The sequence below is a fragment of the Augochlora pura genome, chromosome 10 (assembly GCF_028453695.1).
Source record: "Augochlora pura isolate Apur16 chromosome 10, APUR_v2.2.1, whole genome shotgun sequence".
Classification (NCBI taxonomy): domain Eukaryota; kingdom Metazoa; phylum Arthropoda; class Insecta; order Hymenoptera; family Halictidae; genus Augochlora; species Augochlora pura.
Genome location: NC_135781.1, coordinates 14,576,041 through 14,593,313, shown reverse-complemented (window position 1 = coordinate 14,593,313; position 17,273 = coordinate 14,576,041). Strand labels below are relative to the sequence as shown.

General features: G+C 38.2%; 1 protein-coding gene across 4 annotated transcripts in view; it reads left to right on the top strand.

Annotated features, from left to right (window-relative positions):
* Nucleotides 1-4,190: 4,190 nt before the first annotated feature.
* Sytbeta (Synaptotagmin beta) overlaps nucleotides 4,191-17,273 on the top strand; it is an 80,585-nt gene continuing 67,502 nt past the window's right edge. For 2 of the 4 annotated variants that reach the window (XM_078191973.1, XM_078191970.1), the window contains exon 1: nucleotides 4,191-4,502. In XM_078191973.1, coding sequence (XP_078048099.1) covers nucleotides 4,236-4,502 — 267 coding nt within the window. In that variant the 5' untranslated portion in view covers nucleotides 4,191-4,235. Of the gene's footprint in view, nucleotides 4,503-16,435; nucleotides 16,605-17,273 lie in introns of those variants that run through there. The other 2 variants (XM_078191972.1, XM_078191971.1) reach the window with 1 other exon arrangement.

The window sequence follows — 17,273 nt, the reverse complement described above, 5'->3', positions numbered from 1 at the left end:
ATTCGTTGAGATAAAGGAAACCGGTCTTATTTGCTCGGGAAATTGCGCAATGTACGTCAAAATTTAATAACAACCCGGAGACGTGCCGCATCAGCTCGTAGGAATTTCTGCGATATCGGAAACCTTTCGTTATTGCTGTTGCCGGTGGTACTTTGTCAATGAAACGTCTAATGTAAGTTTATTGGCATCGTAAATAAACTGTAGATCTTTATATGAATTCCAATATTATATTATAGTATTATTCCTTGTGAATACATTACTATATTAACAATGCATATATTATTATTATATACAGGGCCACCTAAGTACGGCCACCTAAATATTTCCTCTAATTGCGGAAGTACATAAAAAATATTTTTTGTTATTTCAATGATTTGGAAAAAGCTATCATACTGCAAAAAACATTTTTTTCTAAGGTAATTTTTTTCGAAGTTTTCAGGCTCGTCGATGTTTTTTTGCTTATAATTGTATAATTTTTTTATTGAATTGTGTAACTTATGTAAAAATACATTCAGATATGTACATTATATAACCTTGAAATGACCTTCGAAATAAAAAATTAAATAGAAACGACTAATTTTTGTCTATCGAGATCTTATCGATGAAGATGCCGTCAGGGAATCTGTAAGTGTAAATAAACATGTTTATTGTTTTACGTTTCAAACCATTGAAATAGCAAAATAAATTTTTTATGTACCTCCGCAATTAGAGGAGATATTTAGGTGGCCGTACTTAGGTGGTCCATCCTGTATACAAGGTATCCAAAAAATGTCAAACAATCTGGAAATCCGGAAGTGGGAGATACTTAAAGCCATTTCAAGTAATATTTTCCTTTAGATAAATTTTCTCCGAGGCACCGTTAACAAGTTGTTAACGAAAAACATTGGCCAATGAGAAGAACCGAGCTTCGTCTTCTCATTGGCCAGTGTTTTCTGTGAACAACTAATTATCGGAGCTTCGTAGAACATTTCCGCTAAGAAAAAAATTACTTCAAATGATCTCAGGAATCTCTCATTTACCGATTGCGAGTGACTTTTGGAACACCCTGTTATGATAATATATGTATATTATTACGAGCTCCGTTCGCTCCACGCGTTACACGACGCGGCATTTTATTCTTAGTCTACACTATTTACAATCGCGTACAGAATATCTAGTATAATACAATTCCTTGTGAACGAGTCGCCGAGCGATCAACTCGTGTCGTCACAAGGAATTGTATTATACTAGATATTCTGTACGCAATTGTAAATAGTGTAGACATTAGTGTATAACAAGGAATAATACTATACTAGAACATTGGGACTCATATAAATATTCGCAGTTTACTAGTAACAAGTAACATATTAACAAAGAATAGTACTTTATTATAATATTGCAAATAATATTCTAAATAAATAACATATATACGTATGAATTCTTTTCCGTGAGAATGAGACAATATTCTCTGAATATAAACACATCTTTCACAAATATTGAAGCAACCATAAATCCACGAAGCTTTCCATATCAAATTCTGCAAAATTTCATAGCTTCTTTTTATGACAACTGAGACCGAGACCAAGATGTAGTAAAAGTATAACTGTTGCTCGGTAACACGCACGCCTGTTTCACTTCAGAAATTTACTACAGGCGGAATAGCGTTGATCCCCCCCCCCCCCCCCCACCCCATCTATTCCTTGCAGAAGTGCGAAAATCAATGATTCCGTTTCACTCCCAATTGATCTGTTTTCACGATATCGGACGGCATCGCAGGGCACGACCAGCTCGTAAGTTTCGCCGTGATATTTGCTGTTTCGCGTCTGTAACAGCTCATTTTCCTTTTCCTGCATTCAGGTGAAATGGCTCGCCGTGTTGCTTTCTGCAAGCTCACTCGTGAACGCGATCGTAACGTCGGGGCACCGCAAAAATGTATGTGACGGTAACGGTATTAAACCTGCCCATTGTTGTATGTTTATTCTTCTTCGTTTCCCAGGGCACGTTCGACAGTAAAGTCTGAGCTTTACCGTCGAATTGGTTTCATTAGTGTCACTTACTGCACGCTTCCTTTCTACCCTAAACGATCACCGGAATGATAAAATGGGGAACATTTGACAAATGTTGATGGCAGCTTGAGATTTCATTCAGCCTCTGTGACCCAATTCTTTCGAGTCTGAACTAGTAGTATACAAAAAGTTGTTCGAAAATTGCCAATTTTGTTCAATGACATTATACATGTTTCGAATGATTGTTACACTATTTTTCATTGCATACGATTATTACATGAGAGAGGAGAAATTTTATTTAGCTTCTGCTTCTATAATCTACTTGGACAACATTTACTGTCTACAAAGAAATGCAATTTAATTATGCTGAAGTAGTAAACTTTTGATTCTACTAAAATATGAGGCTTAACCAAGTTTACTACGGCTCCTAAAGGTTTTCAATGACGCCGCCTAAAAATGTATTCATAGACCATGCGCTCAAACATTGCGAGCTATGATAAACGAAAATATATGTGGAAAGAAGAGATATTAGGGGGACCGGAAGGTAGTGTCGTTTTTCTACATTAAATTGAAACACATAAATTTTTAGCAAGATTTTATTTTTAATCAATAATGTAATTATTCTCGTTATCAACAACTTTTTGCCATCTAGTATGCAAATTGTCAATGCCGGATCGTTAAAAATCAATTGGTTTTTTATCAAAATATCTGGAGATAGCATTTTGGACATCATTCGAATTTTCAAATTTTTTGTCACTTAGAAAATGGTGTAGCGATCGGAATAAATGAAAATCCGATGGCGCAATATCGGATGAGTATGGTGGGTGAGACAACACCTCCCATCCCAATTCATTAATTTTTTGCAAGGTCTGCATTATCGTGTTGCAGAATAACACCTTTCCTGTTGACGACCGCTGGATATTTTTCAATTAAAGATTGATTTACTCGATCTACCTGTTCGCAGTAAAGATCTGCATTCACAGTTTGTCTAGGTTTCAGCACTTCAAAATGAACAATCCCGCGAATACTCCACCATACACACAAAAGCGCCTTTTTGGAGTGTAAACCTGGCTTAGCTGTACTTCGTGGCGATTCATTTGGAGAGAGCCACTGCCTTTTGCGTTTTGCGTTACCATATAGGACCCATTTGTCATCTCCAGTGATCAAACGATCGAAAAACGCTTCTGTATGGTGTCGCTGAAGCAATAAGTTGCACGTGCTGGATCGGTTAGTTTTCTTCCGACAAATTATGCGGGACCCAAACACCTGCTCTGCTTTCTTTATCAATCTGGTTTAAATGTTCTTGGATGGTTGATCAAGGTTGTTTAAGAGTGTTTGACGGTTCCTCAATTGTTTGACATGGATTTGCTTCCATCTCCGCCCTTAACGTGTCATTGTTTAAAGTTGTTGGTCTTCCTGATCGATACGAGTCGAAAGGATCGAAATTACCGGATTTAAACTTAGAAAACCATCTTTGGCATTTTCGAACGTTTCATGGGTTTGGATAAACATAGCAAATGTTTTTGATAGCAACCGTTGCGTTACTACCGTTGCGAAACTCAAAAAGTATACAATGCCGGATATGTAACTCTTCTGGTATTTGGCTGGCCATTTCACCGTAAGTTGCAAAAAAGATTTAAGATGTTACTATTTGCGAGAACACAAGTCCCTATAACCTTAAACTGTGTTAAGCACGCTTTTGAAATACATAATAACCTAACAAATAAGTAACGAATATCGACATGCGCAAAAACGACATTACTTTCCGGTCCCCCTAATATTAACAACTTAAACGAACATAATCTATTTGCAAACATATTGCTTCAAGGTTTTGATCTACGATAAATAAAAATAAGTGAACGGAGAATACAAGTAGGATCTAATGAAACACGCGATCTGTCTACATTTGTCAGACATTTTCATCTACAACAAGTAAAAAATGTAGAATGAAAAAACAATGAGAACAACTAGATACCAATTCAAACGTAATCGCGGAACCGTGGATGACGTCTAACGTAAGCGCGTTTCTCGGAGGCCATCGCGGCGAGCATTTAGCGAGCATAACTCCGGTTAATTTCCCGAGAGGAAATAAGTGGTAGCGTAGCATCAGAGTCTAATCTAATCGAGCCTTCGCGCGCGACGTTTCTTGTCCTCGATGAACGTTTCTTGAACCGTGGATTTTTTTTGCAGACGTCATCAGAATCAACGTGAACATCGAAATCTGAAGAAAGAGATAGAAGTCTAGACGCAATGGTGACCTCGGCGATCTTCGGAGCAGCCGCTGGCACGGGTTTGGCTCTGGTCGTCGCCGTGACGATCGTGGTGTATCGTTACTATTCTGTAAAACGAAAGGGGACATACTGGAGCAATCTCGATCGTTGGCCCGATCCACCCCCGTCCAGGAGAACGGAACCTCGACAAGAAGATCCGCTGCAGCATTCACACGCTGCGACGTCCTCCCACGTGCTCAACTGCTGGAGCAAACAGCAGAAGAACTACTATGCGGTGCAGTCTGCGGTAAGTGAATGCAACTAATTTTGTGAATATTTAACATATTGAGTCGATCCAAGTGACCGTAATTATAAAAACACTTTCACGGGAACAACTGGAATTTTCCCAGTTCGTTCATACATTATAAGAAGAGTGGCGAAGGATCTTAACACGTTGAATGCCACGCCCATTTTACAAGTCTGTAGGCGCCACGATGAATTTTCTATTATGTGATACATATAATGTCACATAATAATTCCCGCCACTGGTTGCGCAGGCACTGCATGCCTTCTGCTGCAGTGGACCAGGGCGGGCGACAGGAATCGTTGTGGTGACCCTGCCGAGCTGGTAGGCACTGTGGCGTGCACTGTCAAACTCTCTCGTGATGGAGAGCCTGTAAGAAGTCGAGCGAAAGCTGGTAGCCCCGCCTCCCCGTGGCCCCCGCTGGAAACAACGCGCCTCTAGGCAGATCGAACGGTCTCCGGATTTCTGGACGCCGGGCGCCGGACTGGAGGCGGGTTGGCTAAGTGGGCTACCTCCGCAAGGACGGCTTTCCTTCCTAATGATCCTTAAATGGTGAAGGAAGGGTTTTTCCTAGCTTGTTCGCTGCAGTTTCCGGATGCAGCGTTGCCCCTTTGCATTTGTTCTCCGCTGCTTTAACATCGGCCGGCATAAGCAAACTGTGCTTCGTCTGGCCAGAGCGGGCCCCTCCGGCCGTCAGCTTAAGGTAGACATTAGTTGTCACATAATAAAATTATATTTCATGTATAAATAATAACTATTTTCAGATGTTTTATAAGGCATTCATTTCCTCACATCACTACATCAACGATGATAATAAGAAAAAAAATTATAAGTATTGTCATTTGTTTAAATTATATATTTTTTCGTCAATCTGAGCGCGCCGGTCACCGGTGGCCCCCATGGCGTCACTGCCAAGTTCAGTACCAGTCACCGGTGACCCCCGTGGCATTCAACGTGTTAATAAATACGGGATTGTCATTCTTTTAAAGTAAAACACGTTTAACGCTGTTAAAGCTCGGTAGATTTACTGTTCAAAGAAACTTGGGGGAACATCCTGAGACCCCCGAAACATTCAGTGGATGGACATTTAGAAAGTGGATATATGATAGACATTTTTGTCACTTGAATCTCACTCACAGAGGAATTTCTTTTACGTTTAAAAAAAAATGTATTTGACAGGAATGTCCCGACAAAATGTTTTACACAACGATGTGGGGTGAAACAAGTAAAATGAAACAAGATTTGAAGAATGTACAATGATAAACGCGAGACTTCATCGTTATCTCAGAAGTGAATTGCTACAGTCAATAATTTATTATTTTTATGAACAATTTTGTATAATAATCCGTTTGAGAAAACATTTTTAATTGGCATTTATTTAAGATTTAGATTGAAGAGTGGGGGCGAATGATTGCATTCATGAAATAAGTTTACATTATTAATTATACGTTCTTGGTAAGTTAACTTAGGTCATACGAGGAATAAAAGAATAGCTATCAATTAGCTAGCGGCTCGCTATCAAAGAACCGGTATGTCAACTTACACGTTGAACATCCTGAGCCGACAGGTAATTATCCGGCTATTTGTATTAGGGGTAATAGCATCCGTTGTTTGTTTTACGCAGTTAATTACTCTGGTTCTTTAGACGGAACATACACACTATCGTGTGCAACACACTCCATCGTTCGAACGTGTTCATGTAATAATTAAAAAAAATTTCCCTTTAGTTTCTCGTTTCCTCTTCTCACAGCTGCCTGTATAGGTAATTAATACATTGTACCGTGTTAATGTATTAGGTCGAAGCAATGACCGATAGATGCTAACATGATCTCTTTTCGTACTGTCAAAGTCTCCGACTGATCACAATAGCAAAACCTCTTGTTCTCTAACAAACTGGAAGCAAACTATCATTATAGGTACTAATATCAATCAGCAGGATACTTTCACATGTAGATTCTCAACGAAAACGAATCATCGATAATAGTTTTCGCATCCATCAAAACTGAGTATGCCGATTACAAACATGTCAGGTACAAATATGTCGACTAGTTAATCTAGTCAATCTAGTTGTGAGCGTACGCAGAGTGTACGGAAAACAAATATCAAGAATCAATCCATTTTCGTATCACGTAACTGGAAGGTTTTGGCATTGAACCGCTGAAGCGACTATCTAATAAATTTAATAATCCGAAACGTTATGAAGTATTTCAGTAGACATATTTCGAAAACAGGCCAACGAGGACTAGCTCTGCGAAAAGAAAAATTTACTATAAGATGTTCTGTATTTTCTCGACATGATCTCTGGAAATGGTTTACAAGTACTATCGCAAATGGTTTTTGTATTTTCGCCCATAAGTCACTGTTTCCATATTCTCTTGAAAATTAATATTTATTCGATGCATTGAATTTTGCATAAACTTATAAATACACACTACATATTGTTATTTTCAAATGCTCAAATAGTGTCAACTCACGGAGTGGCAGAACATTGAAACTACTTGTCACAAATTACCTACAGAAGGTAAACCGGTGCCATCGTGCTAAACCTGAAACGGATGTAGATAATGCAGATTTCTATTTTATCAGTCTTATCAGTTTTCTATTTTATCGACTAGTGATCAAAGAATAGTTTCTAGATATTTGATATTACCATATTCACAAGTCAACGTCGAATAAACTAAAATGATTGATACTAAGCTGATACCGATCTTGCAGCGCTTCATAAGAATTTTATACTAAATAGGATATATAACCGAATTTATTTATACGAAACACAAGAATTTTTAAAAAGATGGCATTTATACATTAAAATGGACCGCATTTGGAGCAAATAATTATCCTTCAGAAAAAGGTATGAAGTTTGGACTATTCATTTGTATCTTTCATTCTCTCGCACTAACATTCAGGATAATGCAATAATAAGCTGAAGTTTATTCTGTTAAATTTGTCGAAATATTGCCTACAGGCACATACATTCGAACATATCTCAATGTGAAGCAAGATATCAATTATTTTCGTTGCACACACATTTCCAAGTTTTAAAAGCTTCTAATTCCGTTACAAAAAAAAATCATAACAGTGCCGTAATACGAATGAGGTATACAGAATACTCGATTCTATCTAAGAAGCTGAAATTTCTGAAATATCGGTAACGATGAGGTCTATTCTTGTATCTCATCTATACTGGAAGGTACTTTACCGATTTAATCATTAAACTTTAATGATCAAATTCGTATAAAGATGGCACTACTTGTGACATAACACAGGAAGCCGAATTCAGGGATTTGTACAGAACCAATCCACGTTCTACCTGCATTGGAGCTATTTAAACATTTTAAAGTAGCAAAAAATTCATGCTGGGCTTTACATTACCTCTTATGGGAAAAGTATTCGAATTATTCGATCAAATATTCGATATACGAGAAATTATTATAAGAATGTATTCAATTCTAACTTATCGATCTCAATCAATTTCCTTATTTTAACATGTCCAAAAAATTATTTTTAATATCCAATACATTACAGATCAAATACTAAATAGGGAGCTCGCTGAAATACAACATGAATAAAGACAAAATACAAAATTTACTTAGATCTATTAAAGAAATAAAAATTCTTAAAATGATGAAAAATGAAAGATGTCTTCTTCTCTGATAACCAAATAGTTGATACAGCATTAAAGGCTTTGTAATTTTAAAAAATCCAACGAGCATATTGGAATCGAACAACGTAGATGATTTTCCAAAGCCTGTGGATATAGAACAATTATAAAAATAGAAGAAAGCGAAAAATTGTTTAAAATTCTTGTTACGACTCCTGACCTTCCATTGTCTACGATTTCAATGAGATCATTTTGACCCTTTCCAATCAGAGCAAAATAAAAAAGATGTACTATTAGTATGTATGTATTATTAGCTCTCCTTTCGTAAAAGTATCGTTTGGTAAAAAACTACAAAGTTATAACAATGTTACAACATCTACATTTTTATAAAGACAAAATTCCATATTCCAAAGTCTTCATTTGTATTCTGTTTTCTGTTTTCTTTTCAAATATACTTGAAAAAAGTAACGATCATTGGCTTTTCATTGTCTCCTTATTGACCATTGTAAATGTTTGAATTAATTGTTCAACGTGAGTAACAATTTAATTCGTAAACCAAATTATCTCGAGCAATATAACCCAATAACTTCTTATAAGACTTTTATTATATTTTATTACCATTTTCACAAAGACTAATACATTCTTAAATTCTAACTAATGAACTAGTGAACGGTTTACTTCGAAGAAACTGTTTATTTAACACATACTAAATATTAACTCTAAAGAATACGACAACAAGTAATACAAGTAAAGTAATACAATGCAAATCATAATGAAATTGATTTTATTCAACCACAATTTGTAAACAAACACTTCTAGCCTGTCTTAGAAGTTCTACAGGTTTAATAGATACATATAATATCAAATTATATTTCACTTAAGATTAGTGGAGACTATATTTTTGCAAATGTTTAATAGTATCTAGCAGCTCAAGTAGGAGCTATGTGTATATGTATAGCTTATTTCTAGTGTGCGACTTCTTTGGTCAAGAAAATTTACAATCTTAAAATTAGGATAATGCTTCCTTCCACTCATTTAGTGTCTGGTGTGTTGTACATTTGTCGCTTTATAAAAATTCAGATATGATCACGATCCATTTTTGGAAAAATAATGAAAGTGAAGGGAGCGTCAGTTTTCGGGCGTTAGGGTCTCCTCTCAGATCTGTACAACGCGACGCGACGGCCAATATAGCTCGCATTCAATAGACGATTTAACTAAACTCGTTATGTTCTTTATCGGTTATGCCAGTACGTCTGCAGTTAGAGAAACTTCATATTCCGACTGAAAATATAAAAACTGGAGTTCGGAACGATACATCTCCACAATGCAACGTCCGATAAATATCTCACACTGAACGAACGCACACGCTGCGCCGTACACAATCGCGATCTGCGAACAGATAGAACGTCCGATGAGCGTGGAAACAGACGATACGCAGATATTTTCTTGCCGCTTTTCCCTTCCTATTCCTTTGTTTTGCCATCCGTTTATCACCAGCGACCAGAAACGTTATTTCGCGGAACACTCCCGGCGACCGACTACAATTTCTATTTTGTTTCTTTCGTTCGAGAAGGGACGAACAAAGAAGTACAATTTAAAAGTTTTTCTAAATATCTTGGAACTATGTAAAAGAATTAGCAATTCTCTTGGAGGACTAATTCATGCTGTCTTTCCTAGAATTGAACAATTGGATCCTCATTCGCTTGGTTTAGTTTCATAATATATATCTAATTTTGTATAACTCCAAGCTCAGGTTATCAAACATACTATAGCGTAATGACAAGTAAAATATGCGTGCACTAGTGTCATCAAAAACAACTTTTGATTATGTTCCATCAAAGTTTAAAAGATACTACATCAAAATGATAGAAATTAATGGTTGAAATAAGAAGTTTTTAATTAAAATTGTTGCAAAGTTCGACTGTCACTTTTTTAATATTTTCACTATAGTCATCATTGAATATCATAACTCAATGAAAACTACTCCAAGCTTACAGGTGCACGTGCATGTACTTTCAAGAGATATTTTTGTATTCATGACGCGTAAACAGCAACGTTTCCAAGTCTTAATAAAAAAATCACACATAGCGACAGCATTTTCGTATATGTAAATACGCGTAGGTGGAGCGTTATCGGGAGTAACTTTTTTGCTGCAACACGATTCCGATCGTAAACCCGTTTTTATAGCGATACATTTACGGCTTCCTGATAGCGGTTGCCATTTTTACGCCTGCGTTTCGTGCATCCCAGAGAATAATTGAGGGGTCGTCCCAAATTTTTCATAAATCTTTTGTTCCCACTTTGAATTTACAAGTTTTACCATTCCTAGCTCTGCCGCGACATTTACAAGAACTTTTTTTATTTATTTATATACCAAGATGATGATTCGGTTTAACCTCACAGATACTCCAATCGATTTTTTAAACGCTCTTATTAGTATTGCAGTAGTCTTAAAAAAATGATTGTTCTCGATTAATAAATTTTTGGTACATTTTTCAAATTCTCGTCAATCACGAAGTTTCGAGGTTTAATATCTTGTATAATACACGAACAATAGACTCCTCCTTCCAACGTTCTACTCAACTAATTTGAAGTGCTTGTTACAATTTAGAACAATTCAACAGAATTCTCCGTATATTAATTGCGAACATACAACAATTAGAATTATATCACTTGGTATCTAGCCGTTTAAAAAATTTTCAAAAGGTACCTAATCCTGTAGAATCAAATTTGTTATTAATTCTTGGCCTTACGACTTGAAACACATTTTGATAGACTAAGAACGCATAGAGATCCCTTGTCAATCTCGCCGAAAAATGCATCAAGTTATGATCGAGCTACGAAGGGTCTCTTCGTGAAAATAATGAAATTTCCCAGGTTACGTAAAGGTGCAACGACGGTCCTGTGCGCATAACGCGCATGCAACTCGGTCATGTATCAAAAAACAGTCGATCGTGGAAGACACTCGCTCGTTACTGATATCGAACGAGCCGCTGGAGGGATTACATTATTTACCGGCACGCGGGAAACAAGTTTCTTCGACCGAATCGATAAGCGTGAGGTTGAAGGGCTGCGCGGGGTTCCTAGATGGAATATGGTCGGTTCGGAACACTCGGGTCGAAGCGGAGATGGTTCTCTGAACGGGTTCCCGCGATCGATTCCGCCAAGCTGTAAATGTAGATCGTGTCGGAAGTTCCTTTCGTTTAAAATTCTATCCGGCGTCAAGCTGAACGCAACACAGTGATCTATAATGCAAAAGATCGAGCCGGGCCGAGTCCTCGTAGGCTCGGCCCATTGCACACGCAGCCGGAACGATCCAACAACGGACTATCGTCGATCCGATCGATGAGAGAGAGAGAGAGAGAGAGAGAGTTCGGTCCGTCGTTGCTCGCGGTCCTCCTCGTTTATTGAAGCCACAAGCCTTTTGTCCGGCGAATTCGATGCTTTCCTTCCGTTTCGCGAGAATTCCAAACCACCGGTGAGACCAACCTAAACGTTTCCGTGTTACGGCTAACTATAGTCGCCGAGTACTTAAGCCGGTTATAGCCGCGTGTGTAACTTTTGCATTTGTGAGCAACCGAGACGAGGTTTGCATTACAATTTCATTATTACGGCATTTACTTGTCTGCTCATCTTTAACAGTCGGAAGGCGGTGCCGAGTCACATTTCTTCCATGATAAATTAATGTACCTCAGAAATTATGGAAAAAAAGCTTTGCATACATGTATACATGCGAATTCTGCAGCCGATTTCGGAAAAGAATTATTTCGAGTTTTGTCAAAGTACACGTTTTATTGTATTTTGCAAATGCTCTTTTAACATACCAACAATTGTGCAACTGCATCAAAATCTGTCATCTGAACATTGTACATTTTGTGATCAGTGAAAAATCGAACAAAAGTTAGAAATTTTGTATTTATTGTTTGAAAATGTAGATTCTAGAGAGGTTGTGTTGTAATGAAATTGTTGTAGCTCTGAACCAAGTGAAATACTTATGGTAGGCAATTTAAATTTTGAATACTACAGAAATCTGTACACACATAAATCATATAAAACCATTCTATAGACGTGAGACCATTGAGTCAATTGAACAATTTACGACTCGTTTGGAATCATGCGAAACGCTCAAGAGTGACAGTTGGTAAATTGGCGTAAAATATTCATGCGTTTCGCTGGGAAACCTGATTGATGGCACAGTAGACGACGATAGTCGAAGGTAAGATCTAATTACCTTAAGAGCAGAAAATATTGATAAGGGTCGCGATTGCTTTAATAAATTCCCATGAATTTCCTAACGATGAGACTGCGGATTTTATGCATTTATAATGCATATAAATAATGATTAATGAGAAGAAGCAACAAACCGAAGCAAATTAAGGACGCCGTTATTAAAAGTTTTCGCGTGGCTTCTGTTTCCTGATACGAACAATTATTACTTTACACACGGCACAATTTCAATTGAGATCCGTGATAAACTAATCAATGATTTTGGTAAGAAAATCTACAATTCTCAGGATACTATAGATCGAAGTTTAAAACTTTTAAAGTCTTCACGCTAAACGTTTGCAATTTACCATTTCCTGAAGCGAAACAACTTCGACGAACACTAATTACTGTCGAAATAGAACACCCCATTATCTGTTCGATCATTAAGGATCGATTTCGTTTTGATTGTGGCAACATCCTTTCCAGTTCCTCGCTGTCCGCTGAAAACATTGACAAAGTTTAGCGGTTCTCGATTAAATTGCAGAAAGTTCTGAACAACATGAGACAGATTTCCAACGACGATTATTTTAATTAAAGATTCCGAATGAAATGTAAATGAAATGAAGGTCGCGTAAAATTAAAAATTTGTAGAAAACGTGGCCCTCGGGAAGTTTCTCTGAAAAAATTAGCAGATTTCTCTTTGAACGAGTACCTTTTGTCTGAAAGCATGCGAAGTTATCTTCTCACTGAAAAATCTTAAAAAATGCACGGTCTCGTGGAACTGGTTTCTGTGAAAGAAAAGGTTGACGAAGATTCTGCTGAAATATGATTTTGTCTCGAAGACGAACAAGGGGCGCAGAACAAAATTGATTCATTGCGAAGTGGTAACCGTTTAAAGCGAAACTAGTGCGCAGGTACTTCAAGAAAATCGCTTCCGAGAACAAGTCTGTCGCTGTAGCACTGTTTAAGATTTTGCAACGGGAAAATTATTACAAGTTGTGAAATATATTCACTTCGGGATAAAGTATTTCTGATAGAACAGAATCGACTAGTTTGTTCAGGAGAAGTTCCCGAAGATTTTATCTCTTTGAGATTCTCAAGTAAACATGACTCTTTTCTAGCGGAATACGCCAGCGAAGGTCAGCCATTGGCTCGAGCAGTTTGAGGAAGATGGTCGGTAGTAAACTTGGCCGCGAAATAAGCAATAAGACCGCGGAAATTTGCCAGTCGGAATTTAATAAATTTATCCTCGAGCGGTAGCAGGGTGAGTTTCAAACGCGACCTTGCCGCATACTTTATCGCGAGTTAATGACGGATGATGGCGGTGTCTTGACGCCGGTCTCCACCGCGGCTCCGAGAAATGAAATTTCCAGTGACGCAAGTTTACGAGTCACGGGAAGATCCACCGGCGACGAACAAACTTTTCTACGCTCCTGGGAATCGTCAAGTCCGAAACAAATTGGTTTTATTGCTGTTTATTTTATAGGCCGGCACATGGTAAACACGCACAAATAGAAGTAAAGCACGTAGCTCGAGGAAAAACTTTAAGGACACGTAAGAGGAAAGAAAGTTATACTCGTTGAATCGACAAATCGGTGCGATGATACTTAAGTTTTCTTGGTGCAAGTATAAATCGGCAGAAAAACTGCAAACTTATCCTTTGAGGAATCGTGACAGTGAATATTTGTTCTGTTGTTTGTTTCGAATTTTTACGGGGGAAGCTGAATTTTGGAGTGGTTTACATGTTCGTCCAGCGCTTTTCTCAATGCAATAAACGATTTATTGTATAACTAATGTGAAATAGTGCTCTTTTGCTTCGCGCATTCGTGTTTTGAAAGAATTCTGCATAGATGGCGAATGGGAATTCTCAAAATAGCAGAAAATGTATATATTAGCTAAAACAACAATTTTATGAGAAATGGAATATTCCTAATGGTTGGAGTATTAAAAGAAAACATTATTTTCTTATCAATGCTTTCCAGATGTTCAATTTCATATTTATCTTACGAAAACTAAATTCTGCATGAAATGTCTCTTATCCATAAACTTTTTTCCGGTTAAAATATTGCGAAAATATTATCAATTTTCGTTAACATTTCAATTTCGATGTTCTCGCAAGTTCATATTTTCAATTGAAAAATTTTTGACGAATAAAATACAGCAGAAATATTATTCAGTTTTATTCGTGTATACATTCTTTTCGATGCTTTGCAAATCCCCGTTTCCATGTTTATTGCACGAAAATTGAAAACGAGAAAAATGTTGTGCGTTGACTAAAAATTCCTAACGGCAAAGAATTTGTGAAAAGATCGCGAATTATATTTTATGCATATTATATCAATTAATACGCATGTATGACAAACTGTCCAAATTTCTGGGAGCGACAGAAAGGTCCGTCAATCGCATTGCTGCAATGGCTATACACGGGTCGCAATTGACCCAACTCGGCGATGGAATAATTAATGGACCGATGCTCAGAGATAATCTCATTCGAGTGACTGATTCACACCGAATCGTTGTGAACGAGCCACGTTCCGCATTTACATTCCTACTTAAGCAGATTACACGGAATGATAAACATTCGCAGAAACGGTTTAAATCCCTCGATAGTCGAGTCTACGGGGATAGGAAAGTCAACGATATCTCGTCGGAAATTCACATGAGAATTAAGCAAAATCCTCCTCGTCAGATGTGCGGCAGGATACGTATTACTGGAATTTATAAAATTTGATCGTACTACTTCGAATTTTACTCTACACCTTCAAACAAATAGTTAACTAGCGTACATTTTAAGCTACATAATCTGCCTCTTCCTCCATTCTCTTTTCTAAGTTACCACGAATACATTCATTTATTTTAACTTCTACCAAAAATTTCAAATACGGCAGTTTGATTACACTCTGGATCCTGCAATTCTTTGTTCTCCTGCCACTTTATTTTCTTTTCTCTCGCGACAAGCGACTATCTTGGGCCAAAAACACCACAAAATCTACAACTAACCTGGCATCACGAAAGTGACAAAATTATACGTTTACTTTGAAACAGTCTAAGTAAAGTTCAATTGCTTCAAAAACACGATAACGTAGAATTAAATAATAGACTCAAATAACAGAATTGTCTCATATTTATAAAATACATCTCATCTCACAGTTTCACGGCACCTCAATCACTAAGAATTTTGTTCGAGAATTGGTTTTAATATTCTGCATAAATAATAAAAAAGACATGTTTGGAAACTTAAAAATCGATAGCCTCATCTCAAAATCCCTAGATCCTACAAATTTTAATTACATTCCGGACTCGTTTGCATAACTAAAAATTGCATTACCTCTTATTCCTTCGAAAGTGCTCATCAACGCTGCCAAGAAGTGACACAAAATCCATAACAACCACAGAGGCCTAAGAACCTCTAAAACCCCAAGAATTCCATATACATCCAGAACCTTCGAAATCGTCACCGCGATAAACATTCGCCGCCGCCTTAAAACCTCTATCCACGGCGGCCACGGCAGCAGACCCTCGCAGAAAGATTCTCCTCTTCCTGCGAATAACAAGAATCATACTCGCGTGAAGCCCGCATCAATATCTGGCTCTCCGCGTGAACCATTACCGGATCCAGAAAGGCTGCGAAGAAGAGACACAAGAAGGGAGTAAAAAATCCGCGAAAACCTCGAAGGGTGGATTGAATGAGGGAAAGAGAGAAAGAAACGTGAGGTTTGAAAGTAGCTCTGGAGAAAGCAGGAATAAGAAGAGGGGAGGGAGGAATAAATGGGAAGGTCGAGAAGGTGCGAGAGGTGTAGACTGGCCGTAGGTAGGGGAGGCTCGAGGAGGATTCCAGGAGCGTATCGAAGGGGAGAGTAACCTGTTGCGGCGCACGCATTCTGTTCGCTTGTCCTTGTCCGATTCACCAATCGCCGCACGTACATTTGGCAAACACACATCCACCAGTGCTCGGCGTTCGCTGTCTTTGTCGCGCCTTGTACTCTTCGCATCTCTCTCCCTCTTTCTTTCTCTCGGTCTCTCCGTCTCTCTTTAGTCACCCTTCCAGTGAGCCAACCACCACCCCATGCCCGGCCACGATCCACGAATCGCCGTTTACTGGTGGCACACAGACCCCGACGTAGGCACCGTGAACACGGTCGAGAGTAGTTTAGTCGGAGTCAGGCTACTAGCTAGCAGAGAATCCTCATCCTCCTCGTCGCAGGAAATCGACGTGACCACGATAACGGGACATGCCGATAGAAGAACGCTCCTGTTGATCCTGACCCACCTGCGTCGCACCTGCCGGGCCGATCTCGGTAACGCATTTCTAATCTTGATTTGCCGCGAGACGAGTTTCGAAAGGACAAGTAGTATAACGCTGCCTTTGATCAGACCGATTGACGCGGCTATAGCGAGGTGTGAGGATCTGTTTGGATTTGATCACGGCTCTACTTGAACGCTGGTCTCTGGATTGCCCAGTTCTTGTGTCTTTTGTGGTTTCCCTTTGTTGATACTGGCTTGGTAGATTTGTCTTCCTAAACTCTTTCGACGTTACTGGGTGTGTTTGTATCGAAATGGTCGGCACCGTTCGGTGTACCTTTTGTCACAGGCATTTTCGACAATTGTTTTTCGATTGGATTTTATTACGAATTTCGTGGAATGTTTTTATTGTTTATTATACAAAATTGATCTTATCTGTGTTTATCTTTTCTGTGTTAGAACACTGAGCATGTGTTATCGTAATCGTGACAGGAGAAGGCATTTGAATACTTTCTAGGCCTCTTTTATGTTATAATAATCGTGAAAATTGCTCGGTTTTATGAAAAATACGATAGAGTTGAACGGGTTGTAACCAGTGAAAAATGACGCGTGAAAGTGGATGCTATTTATAATGAATTCAATCCACTTTGGAAATTTACTTTGTGTTTCTTAATGGAGAATCGATGAGGATTGTGATAAATGGATGAGGCAACGTTCATGCTAGA